Genomic DNA, 22,775 nt, shown 5'->3' with positions numbered 1-22,775 from the left:
TAGCCTAACTCTGCCTTTGTAGCCATCAGGGAAATAAACCAATGGATGGAAAAACTCTCTCTGACTTTCTTTTTTTTTTTTTCTGACTTTCAAATAAATAAATCTTTGGGACTGGTGCTGTGGCTCAGCAGGCTAATGCTCCACTTTCAAGTGCTGGCATCAAATACAGGCAGTGGGTGTAAGAAGTGTTTTGTACATAGTGTCAATCACTGATTCCAAACATTCCTGGATCCTATCTCAATGTGCTTAATCAGTGTTGGTCCTGAGTGTTTTTTTTTTTTTTTTTTTTAGTGTTGTTTTGTTTTTGTTTTAAGATTTATTTATTTTTATTGGGAAGTCAGATTTACAGAGAAAAGTAGAGATTTTCCATCTGCTGCTTCACTCCTCAAATGGCTGCACTCGCCATAGCTGAGCTAATCTGAAGCTAGGAACCAGGAACTTCCTCTGAGTCTCACATGCAGTGCAGAGTCCCAAGGACTTGGGCCATCCTCTGGAAATGGAACAGCTGGAACATTGGGTGGCACCCACATGGGGTGGTGGCACTACATCTGGAGGATTAGTCTGTGGTGCCGTGGCACTGGCCCCTAGTATTTATTCAGTTTTATTAGAAAGGCAGTGAGTTTCCATCTACTAATTCAGTCCCCAAATGGCTGCAGTGACTAGAGCTGAGCCAATCCAAAGCCAGAAGCCTACTACAAGTCTCCTGTGGGTGTAGGGTCCCAAAGTCTTGGGCTATCCTCTGCTTTTCTCCCAGGCCACAAGCAGGAAGCCGAATCAAGAGTGGAACAGCCAGTACCCAAACCAGCACCCGTATGGGCTTCTGGTATTTCATGCAGAGGATTAGCCGTCTGCACCGCTGTGCTTGCCTCACATGTTTTCCTTGTCATAACACTCCCTGTATTTACTGGTATTTAGGGCTACAGGTATCCTATGCATCATAGAGATGTCTTTCCCTGCTGAGTGCATTTTTCTTACTCTAAGTTCATGAATGTGAGAGAGGATAATGAATTCTAAAATTTTCTAACACTTTTTAATCCCATTTTTTTCATGATCTTTTGGAAGGAACACTTCCACCCTGTGTGTGCTCTTTGCTTCTTTGGTATAAAACTCCCTGGATATTCACCTCAAGAAAAGGTCATCTCAGTACCACCCACCCCCCCAAAAAAAATGGTTTTTTTTCCAGAAATTTTAAGATTGATTGGTAGAGCAGCCAGATCACAAACTGCCACCTATATGGCTAGGATGCTGACGAGAGCTCCAAGTGTGACTCTGAAGGAAAGGAGGTAGAACTAGGAGTCTTAGGCATTTGTCGCTAGTACGAGTGCTGCTAAAGCCCACTTGCTGCTCTGGTTAGCTGTGTTGGGTTGATCATAGGATGTTCAGTTCTTGCTGTCTCATATGTTTTGCTTGTTTGTTTTCTTACATACCCTCAAAGGCATTATGTCGGGCAGAGGATGAAGAGGATATCCGTGCTGCCACTCAGGCCAAAGCTGAGCAGGTGGCTGAGCTTGCAGAATTCAATGAGAGTGAGGGGTTTCCTGCTGGTGAGGGAGAGGAGGCCAGTCGGCCTGGGGCTGAGGATGAGGAGATGTCTCGGGCCGAACAGGAAATTGCTGCACTTGTTGAACAGGTTAGTGTTGGACGCAGTCATTTCCAACTTCCTCCTCTGTAACTTCTTCCTTTGGGCTCCTGGCCCTCTGTCAGGGGTGATGGGACTCTGGGTGTCAGGGCCCTCTGCTGACCTCCACTGCTCTGTCTGGCAGCTAACTCCCATTGAACGCTACGCCATGAAGTTCCTGGAAGCCTCCCTGGAGGAGGTGAGCCGGGAGGAGCTCAAGCAGGCGGAAGTGAGTATGTTGGGGGTTGGGGCCTGCAGCAGAAAGCTGCTGATTCCCCCACGGCCTGCTCTGTGTGCTGCCCACTGACCACCCTTGGGCTCTGTTGTTGGTAGGAGCAAGTTGAAGCTGCCCGCAAAGACCTGGACCAAGCCAAGGAGGAAGTATTCCGCCTACCCCAAGAGGAGGAGGAGGGGCCAGGGGCTGGGGATGATACTTCCTGTGGGACTGGTGGAGGCAGCCATCGGCGCAGTAAGAAGGCCAAGGCCCCTGAGAGGCCGGGGACTCGTGTCAGTGAACGTCTTCGTGGAGCCCGGGCTGAGACTCAAGGGGCCAACCACACTCCTGTCACATCTCCCCATCCTCCCCGCAGCACCTCCACGCCCCCCTGCTCCAGTCCTGCCAGGGAGCGAGTTGCCAGGCCAGCACCTAGACCTCGATCCACTCCAGCTTCAGCTCCTGCTGCAATTCCTGCCCCAGTCCCTGTTCCAGTCTCTGTCTCAATACCTGTTTCAGCCCCAAATTCAGTAACTGTTCTTCCTGTCCATGTCCTCCCTTCTCCCCCACCACCTCCTCCACAGATTGCTCCTTCTTGTTCCTCACCTGCCTGTACCCCTCCTCCTGCCTGTACCCCTCCACCAGCTCATTCCCCCCCACCAGTCCAAACCTCTCTCTTAATTTCATCTTCCCTCTTGCCTGCTCCACCTTCTAGACCCCTCTGTCCCCCAGCTGCTCACCTCCCCTTGGGTTTGGGGCCTGAAGCAGAACTGAGTGCACAGCCATTGGCGTCCACAGAGTCCACGGAGCTGGCTGGTGTGATCACATCCGAGGCCTCGCAGCTGCCTCCTGGGCCGCCTGCAGATCTGTGGCCAGTTGCTGTGGACAGCCTGCCTGCTTCAGAGAAGAGCCTCTCTCTCACCTCTTCTGCACCTAGTACAACCTTGGAGGCTAGCAGTGTCCCCAATAGTGAAGAGCAAGAGGCCCCAGATCCTCCAGAAGAGGATGTCCTTCCAGGCCTGCCCGATGGTCTGAGTGAAAGCAATGGACTTGAGCTCCCACCCTCAGCAGTGTCTGATGAGCCGCTTCAGGAGCTGATGGAGGCAGATAGGAACTCAGAAGAGCTGGTGGAGTCGCAAACCCCAACCTCCACCCCGGAGAAACCCCAGGAGCTTGTTAGAACTGATGTCACAGCCCCATCCACCTCATCTTCAGCCACCTCCTCACCCGAGAGTCCTTCGCCTGCCCGACCGCCACGGCGTCGCACCAGTGCTGATGTGGAAATTAGGGGTCAAGGGGCTGGTAGGCCAGGGCAACCTCCAGGCCCCAAAGTGCTTCGTAAACTGCCTGGAAGGCTAGTAACGGTGGTGGAGGAAAAGGAGTTAGTAAGGCGACGGCGGCAGCAGCGGGGAACTGCCAGCACCTTAGTGTCGGGTGTCTCTGAGACTAGTGCCAGCCCGGGAAGCCCATCAGCCCGCAGCGTTTCAGGACCCGAGTCATCCCCACCCACCAGTGGGCCCTGTGAAGCTGCTTCCTCGTCCTCACTGCCCACCCCTACCCAGCATCCCTTCATAGCTCGTCGTCGCATTGAGCTTGGGGTGACTGATGGGAGCAGCCCAGAGAATGGAGAAGGGGCACTGCTTGCCTTCACCCCACCTGCTGTGAAGCGTCGGCGCGGGAGGCCACCCAAGAACAGGTCTCCAGCAGATTCTGGGAGAGGAGCGGATGAGGCGCTCTCATCCACCCCTAAAGGAAAAGCTAACGGGGCTGATCCCAGCCCTGGGGCTGAGACCCTGACTGTTGCAGAACCTGTCTCGGGACCCCAGCTTATTTCTGGTTCCCAGCCTCTTGAACCCCAGCCAGTTCACAGACCTGAGCCCATCATCCTGTCACCTGTGGAGAAAAGGCGGCGTGGGCGGCCCCCTAAAGCACGAGATATGCCAATCACTGGGACCATTTCTTCTCCAGGGGATGGCAGTTTAGAGAGCCGGACACAGCCATTCCCGCTGCCACCACCCCTGCCACCACTCCCACCACTTCTGGCCTGTTCCACTGCTCCTGTCACCAACACTGTCACCACTGTCACCATTTCAACGTCCCCACCCAAGCGGAAGCGGGGCCGACCTCCCAAGAACCCACCATCACCTCGACCCAGTCAACTCCCCATCTTGGACCGTGACAACTCTTCTGCTCTCGAGGGCTGTGGAATGGGGAGGCAGCGGCAGCCACAGTGCCACGGGGAGAGTGAGGGTAGTTCGTCTGACGAGGATGGGAGCCGCCCCCTCACTCGCCTGGCCCGCCTGCGGCTTGAAGCAGAGGGAGTACGGGGACGAAAAAGTGAAGGGTCCGTGGTGGTTGCCGTCATTCAGGATGACCTGGATTTAGCAGAGAGTGGGCCAGGCAGCGGATTAGAATTGACACCTCCTGTGGTCTCAATAGCCCCAAAACTGCGTTCAACCCGGCTGCGTCCAGGGTCTCTAGTTCCCCCACTAGAGACTGAGAAGGTGCCTCGCAAACGGGCTGGGGCTCCAATTGGTGGAGGCCCTGGGCTGGCAAAGCGGGGCCGCCTCCAGCCCCCAAGTCCCCTGGGACCTGAGGGTTCAGTGGAGGAGTCTGAGGCTGAAGCCTCAGGTGAGGAGGAAGAAGGAGATGACACCCCCCGCCGCCGGCCTGGCCCCCGCAGGCTTGTTGGGACCACCAACCCAGGGGACCAGCGGATCTTGCGCAGCAGTGCACCTCCTGCCTTGGCTGGCCCTACTGTTAGTCACAGAGGCCGCAAAGCCAAGACGTGAGTTAGGTGCCCCTCCGCTGAGGCTTTCTGCCGTGGCCACTTTCCCTCCATGACCAGGCCTGACTCTTAACCACTACTTGAAGTCTTGAGGGGGAAAGCCTCCAAGGAGATATCAGGGCCTTCTTCCTTCTTTCCACCTGAGTAGGGAGTAGGCAACTGGTTGTCATGGAAATGGGGCTCCTCGCAATCCCCCTTCCCTCCCACCCTATCTGGCTGGGCAGTGTTAAGGGTGGCAAGATAGTCTGTCCCCACCCCCTGTACTTGATTCCCCAGCTGTCTTTCACAGCCCCCACCCTTAGAGGAAGGGAGAGGGGCTTCTCTACAATGAGTTTGTTTTGTTTTTTCTTTTTTTTTTTTTTTTTTTAAGGAGAAAAAATAATAAACTTAGTTTCTGTATGAGCATCCGTGTAAGGAGGCTTCTGATTTTCTGATTCTCTGGTTTGGTGGGGGTTTGGTGGGAGCTTGGGCAGTGGTTCCACTCTCCACCATGACTGTAATGCCCGATTGAGCCCAGGATAATGTGTCTTTGATGCACAAGTGAACCATTATGAGGAAAGATTGCTAACCTGATGTGGGAGGATGCCTTTCCCTGAAGTTCAGATTTTAAGTCCTTCTGACGTCCAGTTCCTCACCATCCCTTCAAGGCCCCTGGCTCCTAGGCTGTGCCGGCGACTCAGGAGCTGCTTTTCACTCCCCATTTACTAAAAGCAGGCCTTCTACCTCTACTTGTACTAGTCCTTGGCTCTCCTAGTGTCTTCCATCTAGCCAAACTGGTTTGAGTCAGCCACACCCCTTACCAGTTTCTGGGACTCTTCAGACAGTGGCTGGCTGCTCAGCCCCACCCCATGGCTTGGCGGGGAGCCCTGAGTCAGCTCCCTCTCCACCCAGGCCAAATGAAACCCGAGGCAGGAGGCGAAACTCCAAGTCCCTCAAGACCTGTGGCCAGGTAAGAGCCTTGTTCCTCTGCTTTTTCTGACCTCGATTCCCTGGCCCATCTCATGTTCCTGCCTCACTGGGCATACTTCAGCTGAATTCTGGACTCAGACCTCCTTGCAGTTTGGTGGCGTGTGGTCACTCTGTTTAGTTTCCCTTGCCCCTTTTCCTTCTTCGCTTTCTCATGTTACTTGTGTACAGGGACCTCCACGTGGTACCATTTTGTCCCAGCTGAAAAGGATGGTTGAATGGTGGGGAATTGGCCTGGTGGCAGCGTTAGAGCCTGTGAGAACTAGGCTGTGTTGCAGGTTTCTGTGAAGAATGAGGTCATTTGGAGCCAGGCGTCATGTGATGGTATTGTATGGCCTGGCTTGAAATGAGAGGGGCGGGGCTGGGGAGGCAGCCTAGCAGGGGCAGCTCAACTTGGGTCTTCAGTCATCAAGTAAGGCTTCGGTAGGGGCTTCTCCTTTGCTCCCTCCTCAGGACTGTTGTATGAAAATGCTGCTTTGGTTGAAGTGGGTACAGGGCCTAGGGGACTTCTCTGTCTACTCTGTGCTTGGGGGCCACCTTTAGGGAATTTGAGGGTTCATTGTCTCCCTTCTGGTGGCCAAGTGTGTCCTTGTCATTTTGTTTTTCCCTGCTTGTCAAAGAAATAGTACAGATGTACTGTGTTCACAGACTATGAAAAGGATCCTAGTTAAATTTCCTCTCCTGGTCTATGAGTCACTAGAGGACTTCCCCAGTGGGGCAGCATTCCAGGGAGTTGGGCAAGGCCACAAAGCATGCTTGGAGAGGGGTGGAGTCTTAGCAAGCCATGCCAAGAGCTCTGTCTCTGGGCTCAAAAGTACCTTGGCTGTCGCCCGCAGGTGATGGAGGACGAGGAAAAGGCAGTGGAAAGCTTGGTGAGCAGCACGGAAGCTGCCCATTCTCCATCCCCCATGCGCTGCTGCTGGCTCCGCCTCCGCTACTTGGCAGCTGCTAGCATTGTCTGTGGCTGCTCTTGCCTGGGAGTCATAGCTCTTGTGTTTGCCATCAAGGTGAGGAATGCTGTTCCTGTGGGAGCAAGGGGGACCTGGGTGTCAGGTGGAGATTTAGTGTATTTGATTTGCCGGCTGACCATACAGCAGTAAGTATCTATCAGAGCATGGCTCTAGGCCTGGGGCCAGAGTAAAATACTGTCCCTGCATATTAGAGGACTCGGAAGAGCTAGCACCATACCAGACACTGCACTGGGCACTCTGAGCCAGGACAGGTCCAAGTGTGAGACTGCCTACAAGGCAACTTCACAGGTTCATGGAAAGTGGAATTAAAAAGTTTCAGTAGGCATGTGGCACAACAGTGAAATCATATCTCCTACAGGAGTAAGAAGTTCAAGGTCTGACTGCTACACTTCCAGTCCATCCTCTTGCTGATATCTGTGCTGGAGATGTCAAATGATGAGTCAAGTACTTGGAACTGAGGCTGTCAGAGTTAGGTTCTGGGATTGTGGGCTTCACTCTTAGTCCAGCCAACATTGTCTGCAAGTGGGCAGTGGACCAGTAAAAGATATTTCTCCAACTCTGTTTGCTTTAAAATAAAATGAAAATAAATGTATGTTACAGAAGAAGGTAACTTGTTTTGGTGCAGAAAATCCCTGAAGCCATACATAAAGAATCTTCAGAAACTTATGAAAACTCTGGAAGTTAAAACTTTAAAATCATTTTGCCCCAAAATACATAATGTTTTTGCCTTTTACTGTGTCTCTATTTAATTATTATTATTTTTTTTAATTTTTGAAATGATTTTTTCCATAATGTCACAATTCTTCATAAGGAGTTACAATTCCATCAGTCTGCTGTTTAAGCATGCCCCAACATTGCTGGTACAGACAATGTTGGAGAGCTCATCATCCCGTTGGACAGATATATCCAGCACTTTCATTGGGAGTGCATCTTTTATTTAGAAACAGAGATGCATGTTGCATTGTGTCTTCACTTCTGGATATGGTAATTTTTAAAAAAGATTTATTTTTATTGGAAAGTAAGATGTACAGAGAGGAGGAGAGACAGATCTTGCGTCTGATGATTTACTCCCCAAATGGTAGCATCAGCCAGAGCTGAACTGGTCCAAAGCCAGGAACCAGAGACTTTTTCCAGGTCCACGTGCGTGCAGGGTCCCAAGGCTTTGGGCCGTCCTGGGCTGCTTTCCCAGATCACAAGCAGGGATGGGAAACGGGGCTGCCAAGATTAGAACCAACACCCATATGGGATCCTGGTGGTGCAAGGCAAGGATTTTAGCTGCTAGGCTGCTGTCCTAGGCCCCAAAATATGTATATTTAAAAAAAATTTTTTTTTTAATTTGAAAGGTGAAATTAGGAGAGGCAGAGAGAATTGATCTTCCATTTGCTGGTTCACTGCCCAAATGGTCAGGGCACTCCCAGGCCAGAGCCAGGAGCTCTAACATGGGTGCAGGGACCCATATATATAATGTTAAACATAAATATATAAATATTTAATTGAAAAGTCAGAGCAGAGAAGAGAAATATCTTCCATCTGCTGGTTCACTCCCCAAGCGGCCACAATGGTCAGAGCTGAGCTAATCAAAGCCAGGAGCTTCTTCCAGGTCTCCCATACGTTTGCAGGGTCCCGAGACTTTGGGCCATCCTTGCCTGCTTTCCCAGGTCATGGCAGGGAGCTGGGTGGGAAACGAAACGAGGCTGTTGGGACATGAACTGGTGCCCATATGGGATCCCAGATCATGCAAGGGGAGGAATTTAGCCACTAGACTACCATGCCAGGCCCGGATCTGCAGTTCTGTTCCAAGAAGTTCTGACTCTGAAAGTACACTGGGGAGCCATGAGCAGGGCTTTGCAGGGGAGGCTGATGTGGTCAGATTTATTTCAAGAAGGCCCGCTCTGGACATGTGGAGGATGAAGTGGAAAGGGCAGGTGAGACTAGAGGCAGCTAGGCTCTGCTGAGAGCATCTCTGATTTTCTTTCAAAGAAGCCAAGTGGCCGTTGAGAGGGCTGTACCACCTTGAAAGATGTAACAGAAGCTGCACATGTGTCTTTTGGAAGAATACATAGGCTCATTCAGATTTAATTTAATTTTAATTTATTTGGAAGGCAGAGAGCATTATCTCCCATCTACAACAGCATATTTTGGGCCAGACAAGCCAGGAGCCCAGAATTCCACCTGGGCCTTCCACATGGGTAGCAGGGCCCTAAGTACTCAAGCCATCACCTGTGCCTATGGATGGATATTAGCAGGAAGCTGGAGTCCAACGTGGAGAGTACTCCGACCTGGGGTTTGCAGGTATACCCAGTGGCTTCTTCACTGCCATGCCAAATGCCCAATCCCACAGGCTGACCTAGACAGCATGTTAGGATTTCCTCTGCCCTAGGTGCATTTTCAGTTAGAAATTGGGTCCCAAATAGCATAACCATTTTGTGTTTTGTTAGGGAAAAGAGATCCTTGATTAAAACACTGTTGATTATGTTGAAAGAACAGGATGCTGCTGGACTACATGAGTGAAATACACCAGTTTACTGAGATCTGCAACTTGCGAGTGAATCTGGGTTGGATAGGGAAGATTAGGGATTAAAGGTTTGGGAAGTACCTTCTTATGTTTGATCTTTTAAGTGCACTGTGGCCACTGTGAGGCAGATGGGGTGTGTGTGAGGTTTTGAGCTATGACAGGAATGGGGAAGTGGAGTGGGGCCATGGGGCAGGAGGAGAAGCTAACCATGAACCTGCCCCCACAGGCAGAAGAGCGGCATAAGGCAGCCCGGTGCGAGGAGGCAGTCTACTGGGGGGCTCGGGCCCGGAGGCTCATCGTGGCCAGCTTTGTTGTCTGGCTGGCTGTTCTCCTTCTGAGCCCCCTGCTGCTGTGGCTGCTCTCCTATGCCATCGCTCAGGCTGAGTGACCCTCAGCAGCCTTTGCTGAGAGTCCACCAAGACTACTTGGATCCTGTCATGCTGCCTTGCCAAGGTCCCAGGACAGCAGTGGGCCTTCCTGCCTGAGAAGATGCAGCCTCACTCACTGGGTTTCCGAAGAGTCACCCCGTCATTGATACCAGGAGAGTGGCAGCCACTGAGCTGCCAACCCTGCTCTTCTGGTGCCCACCATCTTCTATCTCTCTGACCCTTTTCCATCCTAGGGACTTTCACCCAGAAAGGGGGTTGAGAACCAGGCCTGGTTTTATTAGAATTTGTTTTTAATAAAAGCCTTTTCTAGTGGTGAAGTGCTCCTGTCTAATTGTTCCTCCCTGGTCCCTCGGTGAAAAGCAGACTATTCCTTATGGCAGAAGCCTGCAGCTCCCCTCACGTTGGGGCTGCAAGAGAAAGAAAGGGTTCTTGTTTTTGTTTTTCTGGAAATTTCCATTCTTTGAAACACCCCAACTTCTCCCTAACACAACAAAAGACCCTGAGGCCGAAAAAGTGAGTAGTAGAAACAGCCTTTGAGTGCCTGCCACATCCAAACTGTGCTGATCATTATGCAATCCAAGAATGTTGCTGGTGCATACCCATGTCCTCATCCTGTGATGGAGGACACAGTTACACGTTTGTGAAGGTCACCCATCTAGTAAGTAAACTGGAGAGCTGGGCCTGAACCCAGACCAGCTGAGTGAGGAGAGTAGGGATGAGATAAAAGCAGCAACCACTCTGACCGTGGGGATGTGTGTGATTATAATAATATCATGTATTTCATATTTGTATACTATTTTAAACATTGAACATTTGTTGAATTATATAAAACAAAGTACCCAAAGCAGATGTACACTTAGGGGTAACTGAACACAAAGCAAACATCTCAATAACCATTTACTCGAAAAATTGAAGATTGTCAGTCGTCTGAAGCCTGCATTATGCCCCTCCTGATCATCACTCCTGCCTCTCTCCCTCCTTCCATCCCTCTCTTCCTTCCTTCTTTTAGGCAATTACAATGCTGACTTCCAACCATGTGGTTTACTTTTGCCTGTATTTGAACTTCATATATGGATCGGCATAGCATCAGCCGTTGCGCTCACTTGGGGAGTGAATCATCGGACAGAAGATCTTCCTCTCTGTATATCTGACTTTCCAATAAATCTTAAAAAAAGAAAAGAAAGATCTTCCATCCACTTGTTCACTCCCTAAGTGGCAGCAGCTGAGCCAATCTGAAGCCAGGAGCTAGGAGCTTCTTCCAGGTTTACCACGTGTGTGCAGGGTCCCAAGGCTTTGGGCCATCCTCAACTGCTTTCCCAGGCCACAAGCAGGGAGCTGGATGGGAAGCAGGGCCACTGGGGCAGAAGCTGACGCCCATATGGGATCCCGGAGGTGCAAAACGAGGACTTTGGCCAGTAGGTTACCATGCTGTACCCTACCGTGACATTTCTAAGGTAGTTGTTGAGGTATAAATTCATTGTTTACTTTCTGCTACGTCACAGATGCTTTTTTCTCCACTGCCGTTAGTTAGCCACCCAAGGTCTTTGACACTCAACAAATATTTGTTGAGTGAGTAAAATTATTGCCAGGGCTGAGTTGCCTACAAGTATCAAACATGAATCACTTCTGGGACAGTCTCAGAACTTGGTGGACCTACAGGATACACCCCAAGGCTCTGGGAAACCCCACGTGGTCATCCGAGGTAACCTGGTAGCCAAAAGAGCAGGCTCGCTCTGACGATCTTGACCAAACAGGTGAGCGGGTCTCAAAGCTGCATGTATCCAGCTACTCAGAGCTGGAGTCCACCTTTCAAGAGAGTCGCTTTGGACCCAGCTGCTGAATTCCGACAGGGAAGCTGAGAGTGGACTGAAGGCGCGCAGGAACTGGAGGCACAATCAAGTCCACTCTCCCACTCGCCCCGGAGACACGCTTCCCGGCAGATCTAACTTCCGGGTCTCAGGCCAAGCCTCCAAAGCCGCTTAACAACAAGCTCCACCCTCTGGTGCTTCCCGCAGATGCCACGCGCTGATTGGCTGTGCCCGGAGCCCTACCCTCTTCTAAGGTCGCGGTAAGGGATCCTCGCGCTCCAATCCCTGCTCCTGCCCCGGAACTCTCGGCTTCCTATTGGACTAGCGACTTCCAATCGGAAGGGCTTCTGAAGCTTTGTCTCCTGACGACACAGGCCATTGGCCAGTGGCGTGGAGGTGGAGCCCTAGCAGTTCCCGGCGCCGTCCGTGGGTAAAGATCCTAGCGAACGGGGCGGCCGAACGGCCTCGCGTCGACCCCCTGGCCCGTCTGCCCGCGCCCCGCGGGTGAGCCTGGCCGGGACCCCGCGCCGGCTCCGAGCGCCCGCCGAGTGCGCCTGCGCAGCAACAGCCACCTGCCCCAGTGCCACTTCCCCTTCTCCCCCAGCACCCTCCCTTCCCTTCCCCCGTCCCCTCTCCTGCCCTGCCACCCTTCCCGCCCCTTCGGCCTTTCTGCGGCCTCTCCCCGGTCCCTGTCCTCCCCCACCCCGCCCCCAGCCCCCAAGACCCTGGCGCCCCAGCCGCAAGGGCTGCGCCCCCGGGAGTCGCGATGTGCGTCGTCTCAGAGCCTGTGGGCCTCCCTGCCCTCAATGCCCTCCGTGTCCTCCGCACAGGCCTCCGCCTCTTTCAGAATGACGCTGGATGTGGGGCCGGAGGATGAGCTGCCCGACTGGGCCGCGGCCAAGGAGTTTTACCAGAAGTATGACCCTAAGGACGTGATTGGCAGGTGAGGCCGCATCCCGGGCAACGAGGGTGGGGGGGTCTTAGTCCAGACAGCAGCGGTTCTGACCCAGGGCCGGATCGTGTACGACGGGGTAGGGTCAGGGGTCTCTGCACGTTTGGTGACTCGGCTTTTTCCAGGTCATTTCCCATGTTTTCCCAGGCACACACAGATTCATTCATTTATGTGTTATGTAAACATAGGTGAGACAGGACCAAACTAAACTAACTATGGGGTTGGTAGAAATGTCAGACTATAGGGTTACAGGTCTGGGACCCCCATGGTTTTTTGAAGGGGTAACCTCTAGGCTGGGTTTTGACATATGACTAGGAGTCCAAAATGCAGAGACTAGGTCATTTTTCACTGGTTTCCAAAAGCACGTGTGTTTAGCATTGGAAATACAAGACCCCTGAAATTTCCAACCTTGAAGTTCAGGCTCTAGTAATAGAAAAAGATGAGACAATGCAGACAAGTTGGAAAATGAATAGGGTGATGCGATGAGCATAATGAAGGAAGGTCATTGTTAATAGATGAAGGGGGTGTGGTGGGGGGATTGGGCTGTAGAACTGAGTCCTGAGGGAGGAGAAGCAGGCAGAAGCAGGCCTAGGAAGGTTGGCATTCAAGAGAAGAAGATCTGAGTGGCTGGAATGTAGCAAGAATGGGGAAATGTGGAAGAAGTTGGGTTGGAGGCACCGCATTGTGGCACAGCGTGTTAACCCATTGGCCTAGGATGCCGGCATCCCGTATGGCAACACCGGTTCCAGTTGTGGCTGCTCTGTGTCTAATCCATCTCCCTGTCGGTACACCTGGGAAAGCAGGGGATGATGGCCCACGTGCCTGGGCTCTCTGCACCCACGTGGGAGACCCCAGTGAGTTCCAGGCTCCAGACTTCAGCCTGACCCATCCCCAGCTGGAGCTGTAACTAAAGCCTAGATTCTGTGGGGCCTTAGGTCATGATAAGGAATTGGAGCCACATTTTAATCCAGTAAAGGAGGATGGTTGCAGACAGGGTTAATACAATGATGTGTCAAGTCTTCCTGTAATTCAGAAGCAAGGAACTTACTTAACCTCTCCGTGCCTTCTTGTTTCTCCATGTAAACTGAGAACAAATAAACGGGGAGCCTCCTGACAGGCTGCAGTGGACTGTGATGCTTCTAGAACTCATTGTGGCGCTTGCTGAGCATACAGTCCACATGGATCAGGCTTGTGTCTGTGCCTTACTCACAGGCAGTTACACAGAGACAGCTCTGCCATCTGCTGCTTCACTCCCCAAACGGCCTCTCCAGCCACAGGGCTGGGCCAGTCCCAAAACAAGACTCAGGAGCTCATCCTAGTCTCCCACAAGGGTGGCTGGGGCCCAGGCATTCCAGCTGTCCTCCACTGCTTTCCCAGGTGTCAGCGGGGAGCTGGGCCAGAAGGGCAGCCACAGGGCCTTACACGGGTCTCTCTAGCTGAACTCGCTGGGCCCGTCTGAGGCTCTTGGACGTTTTTGTTTTTTCCTAGGAATATTGAAGTCATATTACTTAATTACTTAATTTTTTTAAAATGTCTATTTGTATTAGTATTGTTTATATAGTTGAGAGGCATGCACACCCCCATGGGTCTCTAATTAGGGGAGGGTGGGTCAAGGAAGATGGGTGGGACAAATGTTTCAATTTTTTACTTTTTTATTTTTAAAGATTTATTTATTTTTATTACAAAGATATACAGAGAGGAGGAGAGATAGAGAGGAAGATCCTCCATCAGATGATTCACTCCCCAAGTGAGCACAGCAGCCGGAGCTGCACCAATCCAAAGCCGGGAACCAGGCTCCTCCTCTGGGTCTCCCACGCGGGTGCAGGGTCCCAAAGCTTTGGGCCACCCTCAACTGCTTTCCCAGGCCACAAGCAGGGACCTGGATGGGAAGCAGGGCAATCGGGACACAAACCAATGCCCATATCGGATTCTGGCACATGCAACGTGATGGCTTTAGCTGCTAGGCTACCGTACCAGGCCCAGAAATAATACTTTTTAAAGTTATATTTATTTATTTGAAAGGCAGAGTTATACAGAAAGAAAAGAGAGAGATCTTCCATCTACTGATTCCCTCCCTAAATGGCTGCAATTACTGGGGTAATTCCTGGCCAAAGCCTGGGGCCGGGAGCTTTTTCTGGGTCTCCCACATGGGTACAGGGGCCCATCACGTGGGCCATCTTCCGTTGCTTTCCCAGGTGGATTAACAGAGAGCTGATTGCAAGCAAAGCAGCTGGGTCTCAAACCCAGTGAGCACATGGAATGCTGGCACTGTAGACTGTGACTTAACCCAGTATGCCACTGTGTCCCACAGCATTAAAATTTTATGCCAGCGGGTCACTGGGAGTTTAACTGGTGGCAAATTTGGGGTCCAAATCAGGTGTGATTCTCAACATTGGTCTTGCAGTGAATGACTGTGTATTTGTTCAAGGTCTGCTGCACGTGAATCGTAGAGAACTCTGGCACTCAGCTGGGTACTACGGGAAATGTGAATGAAATGTGAAGGGAGACTCTGACACATCCTGCTCACCTGGTTCTGGGGCCTGGGGTGAAAGGACTTTCCACTCAGCCCTGGAGCGAGTAGCTGAGCCTCAGCTGCAGCCCTGGATCCCCGCCTTCCCTGTAAGCTTCATGTTGAGCCCTGCTGGGCTCCAGCATTCTCAGGACTACCATGAGGCCACTGGAAGCTAGGGGGCTGGTCCTGCCGTCCAGATGGGTCTTCAGATTGGCACAGCAGCCTGGAGGGCGCTGAGATTCTGTCCCGTGTGTAGGAATGGCCCCGACTAACGCTGTCCTCTGGTTGTGGCAGAGGCGTGAGCTCTGTGGTTCGTCGATGTGTTCATCGCGCCACCGGCAACGAGTTCGCCGTGAAGATCATGGAGGTGACAGCAGAGCGGCTGAGTCCTGAGCAGCTGGAGGAGGTGCGGGAAGCCACACGGCGAGAGACACACATCCTTCGCCAGGTCGCCGGCCACCCCCACATCAGTGAGGCTGCCTTCCCTACTCCTGTTAGCTGGCCCTGCCCACAGCCCACTTCCCCTGACAGACACTGCCTCTGGGCCTCTCCTCCACCCTCCCTCCCGGCTCTGACCCCCCTCACAGAGCGGCCAGCCTCTGGGTGCCCCCTGCCTCTTTTAGTGTTCCCTCCCGCCCAGTGTCAGTGCACTGCTGCCTCACGGTGGAAGGTGGAAGCTGTCCGCTCCTTTCCATCTCCGCCTCTCTGCCTCTTTCCCCAGTCACACTCATCGATTCCTATGAGTCTTCTAGCTTCATGTTCCTGGTGTTTGACCTGTGAGTATCCTCCTGCCCCAGCTGGAGTAGCCTCCTCACTGCCTCCATGTGTAACCCCTCCTTCCAGCTGCCCTGCTGACACCTGCTTCTGCTCCAGCCAGGCCTCTGTCCCCCTTGCCCACCCATCCTTTCTCCCTAGGTGATTGAGGCAGGAGTCATGGTTGTCACAAGCCCAGGGTCCCTGTCCTCCCTGCCTCCACTCCTGTTCTGTGTTCATCTCCCACTAGAGGACAAACAGGGGCCAACACTGTTTTAAGAAGAGGCTGTTTGTCAGTGAATGGACCAGGTCTAAAACAGATCCTTACTCACCAACTGTCTTACTCCTCAGTCCACTGCACTGTCCAGCCCTACTCATCTCTTTCCGGTCAGTCTGACTTGAGGTCAGCTGTTATGCAAGAGGCGGCAAGCCAATGGCAGAGGTCTTTGGAAAGGAAATGACCTGAATGCCAAAGACTTGAAAGAGGCCCCTGAGAACTTTCCAGAAGTCTCCCCTGCCTTTGTGGGGCCCAGCCCAGGGAGCAGTTTGAGAGGAGGTTGGGACTTGCAATTTTTAGAGACAAGTAAGGTTTCAAAGCAACGTCCTGATCAACCTTTTTGCCAATATCAACTGAAACTTCTGTCCATGTTCTTAATAGAAGCCTTTTTCCGATATAGTTATTTTCAGAGCTAACAAGAACCTCCTAAAAATTATTGCCATGATGCAAGTCACTTTCTGTTGCCTGGCATGGCATAAGACGGGTGTTTCAGTGACCAGTACAATGGGCCAAGTTGCCCCTGGCACCCAGATCACTCTTGCAGTGTCCTGCCTGAGACCTTTAGGTGTGTCTGCCAGGGAGGACTCTGATGTGAGGTTCTGAGCGAGCACTGGCTGCCTGCCTCAGCCCCTGCCGTGGAATGCAGCTGCCTCCTGTACCCCTGCTCCCCTTAGGATGCGCAAGGGAGAGCTATTTGACTACCTCACCGAGAAGGTGGCCCTCTCAGAAAAGGAAACCAGGTAATGGGCCAGGCTTCGGCTCCTCCTGGGGAGAGCGGGGGTCAAGGGGGGGACCGAGAGGAGCAGAGGAGAGACTGTGCGTTCCCCAGGGTCATCATGAGGTCTCTGCTGGAAGCAGTGAGCTTTCTCCATGCCAACAACATCGTGCATCGAGACCTGAAGCCCGAGAACATCCTCCTGGATGACAACATGCAGATCCGACTCTCGGACTTTGGCTTCTCCTGCCACTTGGAACCTGGTGAGAAGCTTCGAGGTGAGGAGCCCTGAGCCCTGTGAGGCTGGGGAGGGCAGGGAGCCCCAGGCCTGAGGTTGCTTGCCTCACCCAATGTCAGAGCGCGCTAGCTGTGATGGAAACACAGTGGGAGACTTTCATCTGTGGGCATCTTGAGGGTCTCATATGCTTCTCTCTGCCTTTGCTCTGCACGGGGCTTGCTAGGCATGCACCCCAGCAAACATTGGCAGGGGTTCTATTTGTAAATCCTCTCAACGACCCAGAGAACTGATGCTGTATATTTATCTCCTTTTGTAGAGGGGGGGCCTAAGTGACCCCGCACCCTCCCAAGGAAAAAGTATGATGGTTTACCCCAGACCATGTGCCAGGATGTGAACTTGAACTTGGGCCAACTGAATGTTGTGATCTATTTCCCTCTTAACCTGTCTTCCTCTTTCAGGAATTCTCTGTGCCTGCTCGTTCGCCCTCCCCCCATTCCTTGGTTTGAGTAGTTCAGACTTCACTTTAAACCTCCAGGTCAGGCTAGGCCCCAGCTTTTCGCCCTTGGTATCTTCTCCCTGTATGACATGCATCTTTTCCTCTTATTTTTCTTTTCTTTTTTTTTTTTTTTTTGTTTTTTATAAGATTTATTTATTTTTATTACAAAGTCAGATATACAGAGAGGAGGAGAGAAAGAGATCTTCCATCTGATGATTCACTCCCCAAGTGAGCGCAACAGCCAATGCTGTGCTGATCCGGAGCCAGGAGCCAGGGACTTCCTCCAGGTCTCCCACATGGGTGCAGGGTCCCAAAGCATTGGGTCGTCCACGACTGCTTTCCCAGGCCACAAGCAGGGAGCTAGATGGGAAGTGGAGCTGCTGGGATTAGAACCGGCGCCCATATGGGATCCCGGTACATTCAAGGCGAGGACTTTAGCCGCTAGGCCACGCCATTGGGCCCTCCTGTTATTTTTCATTTGCTTTCTTGGAAGGCTGCACTCAGTAAAGGCACATCTAGTTCACCACTGTGTCTAACACAGTGCCTAGTCCATACGGGGAACTCAGTAAGTGCTTAGTAGGGGAAGGAATTTTCCAATAGTAATTTCTGATTCTAGCTGATTAAAAGTGTGCCGTGGAACACAGTTTGGAAATGGTGGGGATGGAAGAGTTGGTAGCAAGTCTTCAAGGGCCCTGAGCTGTATGTGGGCTGTCGGCTCCATCCTGCTGTCAGGGGAGGTCAGGGCAGGCTTGTCAACAAGGAACAGAGCCAGTAGTACATAGCTTTAGAAATGCCGTAATTCCCCAAGGTTTCCTGACGTTGTCGGGGTGGGGCCCACTAGTAAGACATGGAACTCATTCCAAAGAGAGGACAATGTTTAGGCAGAAAAAAGGGAAGATTGAAGTTTTGTTCTCCTTTCAGAAATGAGGCAACGAGTTGTGTTAAGGGGTAGGCAGGCTGGCTTGACCGGATGCCTTAGTTGGACTTGGAAGTCTGTCCCCCAAACTGGGTTTCCCTGGAAAGGCCCACAGGAGCGCTGGCGGATGTCTGAGTTGTTGAACTGGGACAGTGTCAGGATGGAGAAGTGGAAGCCAGGCAGGAGGCGAAGGGGATGCTGAGGGCACTGGAAGTGATGAAAGCCTGGGGAGGGGCTGGAACAGGCCCTCATTCTCTCCCTTCTCTCCCCAGAACTGTGTGGGACCCCAGGGTACCTAGCACCAGAGATTCTCAAATGCTCCATGGATGAAACCCACCCAGGTTATGGCAAGGAAGTCGACCTGTGAGTATCTGGCCCATTCCTCCCCTGGAGACCCAGCCCATCCCCTGGGCCAGTCCTGACTCTGCTGTGTGTCTGTCCACCCAGCTGGGCCTGTGGGGTGATCCTGTTCACACTCCTGGCGGGCTCCCCACCATTCTGGCATCGGCGCCAGATCCTGATGCTGCGCATGATCATGGAGGGCCGGTACCAGTTCAGTTCTCCCGAGTGGGATGATCGGTCCAGCACCGTTAAAGACCTGGTGAGTTGGGGCTGGGAGAGGATGGTGGGCAAACCCCCTGAACTGATCGTCATGAACCAAGCTTCCCCCTAGATCTCAAGGCTGCTAAAGGTAGACCCTGAAGAGCGCCTGACAGCAGAGCAGGCCCTGCAGCACCCCTTCTTTGAGCGCTGCCAAGGCAGCCAGCCTTGGAACCTCACACCCCGCCAACGGTTCCGGGTAAGTCCGTGCTTGTGGCCGTGGCCCACGACCTTTCCCCGTGCTGCCGCCTCCACGGCAGCTCACGCTGCCTTACTGCCCCCTGCTCTCACCCCCAGGTGGCTGTGTGGACCGTGTTGGCTGCTGGGCGAGTGGCACTAAGCATGCAGCGCCTCCGGCCACTGACCAAGAGCGCCCTGCTGAGGGACCCCTACGCCCTGCGGCCGGTGCGGCGCCTCATTGACAACTGTGCCTTTCGGCTCTACGGGCACTGGGTGAAGAAGGGCGAGCAGCAGAACCGAGCAGCCCTCTTCCAGCACCGGCCCCTGTCTCCGTTTCCTGTTGTGGGCCCTGAAGAGGAAGGGGACTCAGCTGCTGTCAATGAGGATGAGGCAGCCCTGGGGCTGGGCTAAGTCCTTGGGCCCCGGGTGAACCCGGGAAGCAGGACTCTGGAGGAAGGAGATTTTCTTTTTTCATTCCAGCCCTCAGGGCTTGGGCCTCAGGCCCCCTGCCAATCATGCCACTATCAGAGCCTCCTGCCCTGCACACCTGCCTCGCCAGCCAGGGCTGGGGGAGCAGGGCTGGGGCGGGAAGGAGCCAATGCAGACACCGCGCCTGTGCATGAAATAAAATCATCTTGCTGGGGAGAGCAGGCACCCTGTGTCTGGTGTCTGGCTGCCACAGAGATGCCCGGGAGGTGCCCAGAATGACTGGGCAGGGATTGGGGTAGCTCCAGCCTAGGCCTTTATTGGGGTCCCAGAGCTGGGGCTCACTTGGCCTTGTTCTTCCCTTTGGCGGCAGTTGGCTGCAAGGGCCGTTCGAGCGTGCTCAGCTTGCTGTTGAGTCTGTCCTCGCTGGCCTTGAGCCGCTCCTCCACCAGCTGTTGGAGCTGCCCCAGCTCCTTGTTCAGTTGGGTCTTGATGTAGGTGCGGAGGGCGCAGACCTGGCCTACGGGGTCGGCAAGAGGGGCGAGGTCAGGAATAGTACTGGGCAGGAGGGATCACCCCTAGCTGAGCACATGTGTACATATGTACACACACAGAGCCCTAGGTGAGCACGTGTATATGTGTACACACACACACAAGGTGCCCCGGGGGACCACAAAGATGGGGATGTGGCTGTCACAGGACATGTTGACTAGCCCCTCTGAGAGCTGGTGGGGTCAAATGACTGAGCTGCACAGTAGCTGTGTGATCTCAGGTCACTTTACCTCTCCATGCCTTCATTTCCGCAGGTCATGTGGATAAAAACAACTGCTGTTGTTAGGCACACAGATGGAAGAGGTGGATTAAATAAGCAGTGGCACAGAAAACTCAACATGTGCCATCCTGGTTATTGGAAGTGCCAAGTATGTGCCAGCTGTCACTGGATTCCCAGTCACCCTCCTTGGGAAGGAGCCATTTAGGGCAAGGACCCCAGGGATGAGGAAGCCTGAGGGCTCAATGTGGCCCCAACCCCCTTGGTTTCCCACTGGGTGAGGTCCCAGGCCAACACCCCAACCCCTCCAGGGCCTCACTTGGCTCTTGCTCTGGCTGGGCCTCTCCCTCAGGTGCCTCCTCCTCATGGGAGGTAGCCAGCTCCTCTGCCTCCTCACCTTCTTTCTCTGGAAGACAAAGGCAGGAAGAGCCTTGGGCCTGAGCCTGACCCCAGCCCCAGCCCTCTCCCCGTCATAGCTTACGCTCTAGCAAGAGCTTGGGTGGTTGTAGCCCGACATAAGTCAAAGACAGATCCAGCCGCACCTGGCAAGAGAGGACGATAGGGCTGAGAGGAAGGCAGGGGGAGGCAGGGAGGCCTTGCACAGGTGTCCCCACCCCCCAGCGCAGTACCTGGGGTGTGAAGACGTATTTGTAGAGTTTGAAGTGGCGGAAGTAGGTGTTGACTACATAGTCGGCCAGGGCCAGCAGCTGTTCCTCCTTAAAGAGGTCGATGCTGAATGGGGGCCGCTGTGGCAAATATGGGCAGAGAGAGCTGAGAGCGGGGCTCCCTCCCCAAGCCATGACCCTTTCCCCATGAGAGCCCATCCATCCTTCAGAGGATGGCTAGGGGGATGAAGCAAGAGAGGGCAGCAGACCCAGCCAGACCTCTTCTTGTGGAGGGGTCCCTGGCGAGTGCAGGCTCTATCCAAGGTACTGACCCGGATTCCATGGCAAAAAAGGATGCTGCTGAAGTAGCGGTAGCACTCCTCCACATTGCCCAGAGGCGTTGCTGACAGGGACAGCAGGGGGCAGCAGTGAGTCTCCTTCCCAGAGGACCGACCCCGCCCCGCACCCCTGCTCACCATGCACTAGTCACAGAATTATCCTTCATGAGCTTAGTAAAGTGAGGCTCAGAGAAGACATAGAAGGCTTCAGTGATTGCTAAAAATGCTAAAGAAAGACTGGGGAGAACAGGAGGGGCAGCTGGTGGACTGAGCACTCTGCATACATTTGCATACTTATTTCTGAAGTGAGCATCCTGGGTATCTCCCACAAAGGCAGTGAGTTTACCTGGGATAACAGCAATGACAGAACCCAGGGCCTCGGGGACAGTCCTCCACACCCACGTCCCCTCGCTCTCACCAACACAGGCCTTGTGGAGGTCCTGCAGCAGGGCACACGCTGTAGACGTCTGCTCAAGCGAGAAGCCCTGTTGGCGGCAGAAGACCAGGGCGTGGGAGAAGAGGTCCAACAAGATGGCATCCCGTGGGCTCTGCGATGGGCAGCTGAGCCCCAGCATCTCAGCCAGCAGCCTGGGCAGGGATGAGGACCATAGGAGCCTCCTTCCACCAGCCACCTCTCCTGTCCTCCCATCCCAGCCCGCCACCACATCCCGTACTTCCTGGTCTCGTCCATGGTGGTGGTCTTCTCCAGCTGCTGCATGGAATGAATGTCCCAATACTTCCTGTTAGGGAGGGAACAGGTATTGCTGGCTCTTGTATTAGCATCTCAGGGCAGGTTACAAATTGCCAGAGCATCAGGCCCCAGTCAGTGTAAGGTTTGGCTCTGCCACTTATGTGCTTGTAATCTTGCATGTGCCACTTCCTTTCTCTGGCTTCCTCAAACCCTCAAAATCCTTCCCACTTGTAAAGCCCAACTTGGGCTGCCGTTTGCACTAATATGAGGCTCTATGGCTGCCATGATGGTCCGTCTACATCCTCAATCCCTCAATCACCTCCTTGGGACGATGAGGTTCCAGAGCTGCCTTCTGGCTACCCAGGCATGCCTGGGTCTCGGTTTTAAAGTGGGAATGCCCTGGTCTCTGAGTGCGCCTATGAGAGGAGACCCAACACTGTTCCCTGAAGTTTTCCACACTCACCACATGCAAATCCGGGGCTGGGACAGCGGCGGCTGTGGAGAGAAAGCACATTGGGAAGGTAGAGCCGGGGTGTGGCTGCTCCCTAAGCACCGCTTGGTCGCCTCATTTGGAGGACTGTGGCCGGCCAGCCCCAGGAACACTGTTTTCGAGTATACTGACCAGGAAAGGTCTGGGACATTACTAAGTACCCTTTCAAACAAGCTCCTGAGCAGACCACCGCATCCCGCCCTCACCGGGAACAAGCTGGCTGCAGGGTCTTCAGGGGCCATCGCGGTGGCCGACTCGGTGGGCACACCCTGATCCATCTGCATGGTCCAGACACCTCTCGAGCCGAGCTCTTCCTCCAGTTTCTGCCTCAACCTGCAGGGCGGTTCAAACTCCGACTAAACCCTCGTCACTCGCGGTGAATGGCGCCGCTCCTCCGGGCCTCCGGTGTTTCTCGCGACAGCGGAGCTCGCGTCACCTCCTCGAGCCTTCCAGCGACCCTAAAACCATCTTTCCGACACAGCCAATCCACCGCGGAGCGGGGAGGGGGAGAAGCGTCTCTGCCCGTTTCCATAGTGACCGTTGCTAAG

General features: G+C 53.5%; 4 protein-coding genes across 9 annotated transcripts in view; 3 read left to right on the top strand and 1 right to left on the bottom strand.

Moving 5' to 3' along the window:
- Positions 1-5,025, top strand: part of LOC121151534 (Snf2 related CREBBP activator protein) — a 41,478-nt gene extending 36,453 nt beyond the window's left edge. For both annotated transcript variants that reach the window (XM_040973003.1, XM_040973004.1), the window contains 3 exons: positions 1,436-1,630; positions 1,764-1,847; positions 1,952-5,025. In XM_040973003.1, the coding sequence (XP_040828937.1) occupies positions 1,436-1,630; positions 1,764-1,847; positions 1,952-4,624 (2,952 nt within the window). In that variant the 3' untranslated portion in view covers positions 4,625-5,025. The remainder of the gene's footprint in view (positions 1-1,435; positions 1,631-1,763; positions 1,848-1,951) is intronic.
- Positions 5,026-5,489: 464 nt separating this feature from the next.
- Positions 5,490-9,773, top strand: TMEM265 (transmembrane protein 265). Of its 2 annotated transcripts, XM_040973006.1 has the most exons (3): positions 5,490-5,569; positions 6,423-6,593; positions 9,299-9,773. In XM_040973006.1, exons 2-3 carry the CDS (start codon positions 6,426-6,428, stop codon positions 9,458-9,460), a joined length of 330 nt encoding a protein of 109 aa, XP_040828940.1. In that variant the 5' UTR covers positions 5,490-5,569; positions 6,423-6,425; the 3' UTR covers positions 9,461-9,773. The 2 variants fall into 2 exon arrangements, with proteins under 2 accessions (XP_040828940.1, XP_040828939.1); XM_040973005.1 differs by lacking the exon at positions 5,490-5,569 and having other exon boundaries at positions 5,988-6,593.
- A 2,204-nt stretch (positions 9,774-11,977) lies between these two features.
- On the top strand, positions 11,978-19,562 carry PHKG2 (phosphorylase kinase catalytic subunit gamma 2). Of its 4 annotated transcripts, none has more exons than XM_040972999.1 (9): positions 11,978-12,212; positions 15,028-15,176; positions 15,455-15,509; positions 16,438-16,503; positions 16,593-16,756; positions 18,401-18,491; positions 18,576-18,729; positions 18,802-18,927; positions 19,026-19,562. In XM_040972999.1, exons 1-9 carry the CDS (start codon positions 12,076-12,078, stop codon positions 19,317-19,319), a joined length of 1,236 nt encoding a protein of 411 aa, XP_040828933.1. In that variant the 5' UTR covers positions 11,978-12,075; the 3' UTR covers positions 19,320-19,562. The 4 variants fall into 4 exon arrangements, with proteins under 4 accessions (XP_040828933.1, XP_040828932.1, XP_040828930.1 ...); XM_040972998.1 differs by having other exon boundaries at positions 15,028-15,203; positions 16,593-16,741; XM_040972996.1 differs by having other exon boundaries at positions 15,028-15,203.
- Positions 19,563-19,627: 65 nt separating this feature from the next.
- Positions 19,628-22,762, bottom strand: CCDC189 (coiled-coil domain containing 189). The gene is made up of 9 exons (XM_040973001.1): positions 22,434-22,762; positions 22,201-22,232; positions 21,721-21,786; positions 21,465-21,634; positions 21,041-21,111; positions 20,733-20,849; positions 20,585-20,645; positions 20,423-20,509; positions 19,628-19,854 (listed from the first exon to the last, which is right to left on the bottom strand). Exons 1-9 carry the CDS (start codon positions 22,509-22,511, stop codon positions 19,676-19,678), a joined length of 861 nt encoding a protein of 286 aa, XP_040828935.1. The 5' UTR covers positions 22,512-22,762; the 3' UTR covers positions 19,628-19,675.
- Positions 22,763-22,775: the final 13 nt, after the last annotated feature.

This window comes from Ochotona curzoniae, unplaced genomic scaffold (assembly GCF_017591425.1).
Source record: "Ochotona curzoniae isolate NIBS_2020 unplaced genomic scaffold, NIBS_Ocur_1.0 contig_2321, whole genome shotgun sequence".
In the NCBI taxonomy this organism is placed as follows: domain Eukaryota; kingdom Metazoa; phylum Chordata; class Mammalia; order Lagomorpha; family Ochotonidae; genus Ochotona; species Ochotona curzoniae.
Note: the sequence above shows the minus strand (reverse complement) of the source record. Positions and strands in the feature narration are given on the sequence as shown.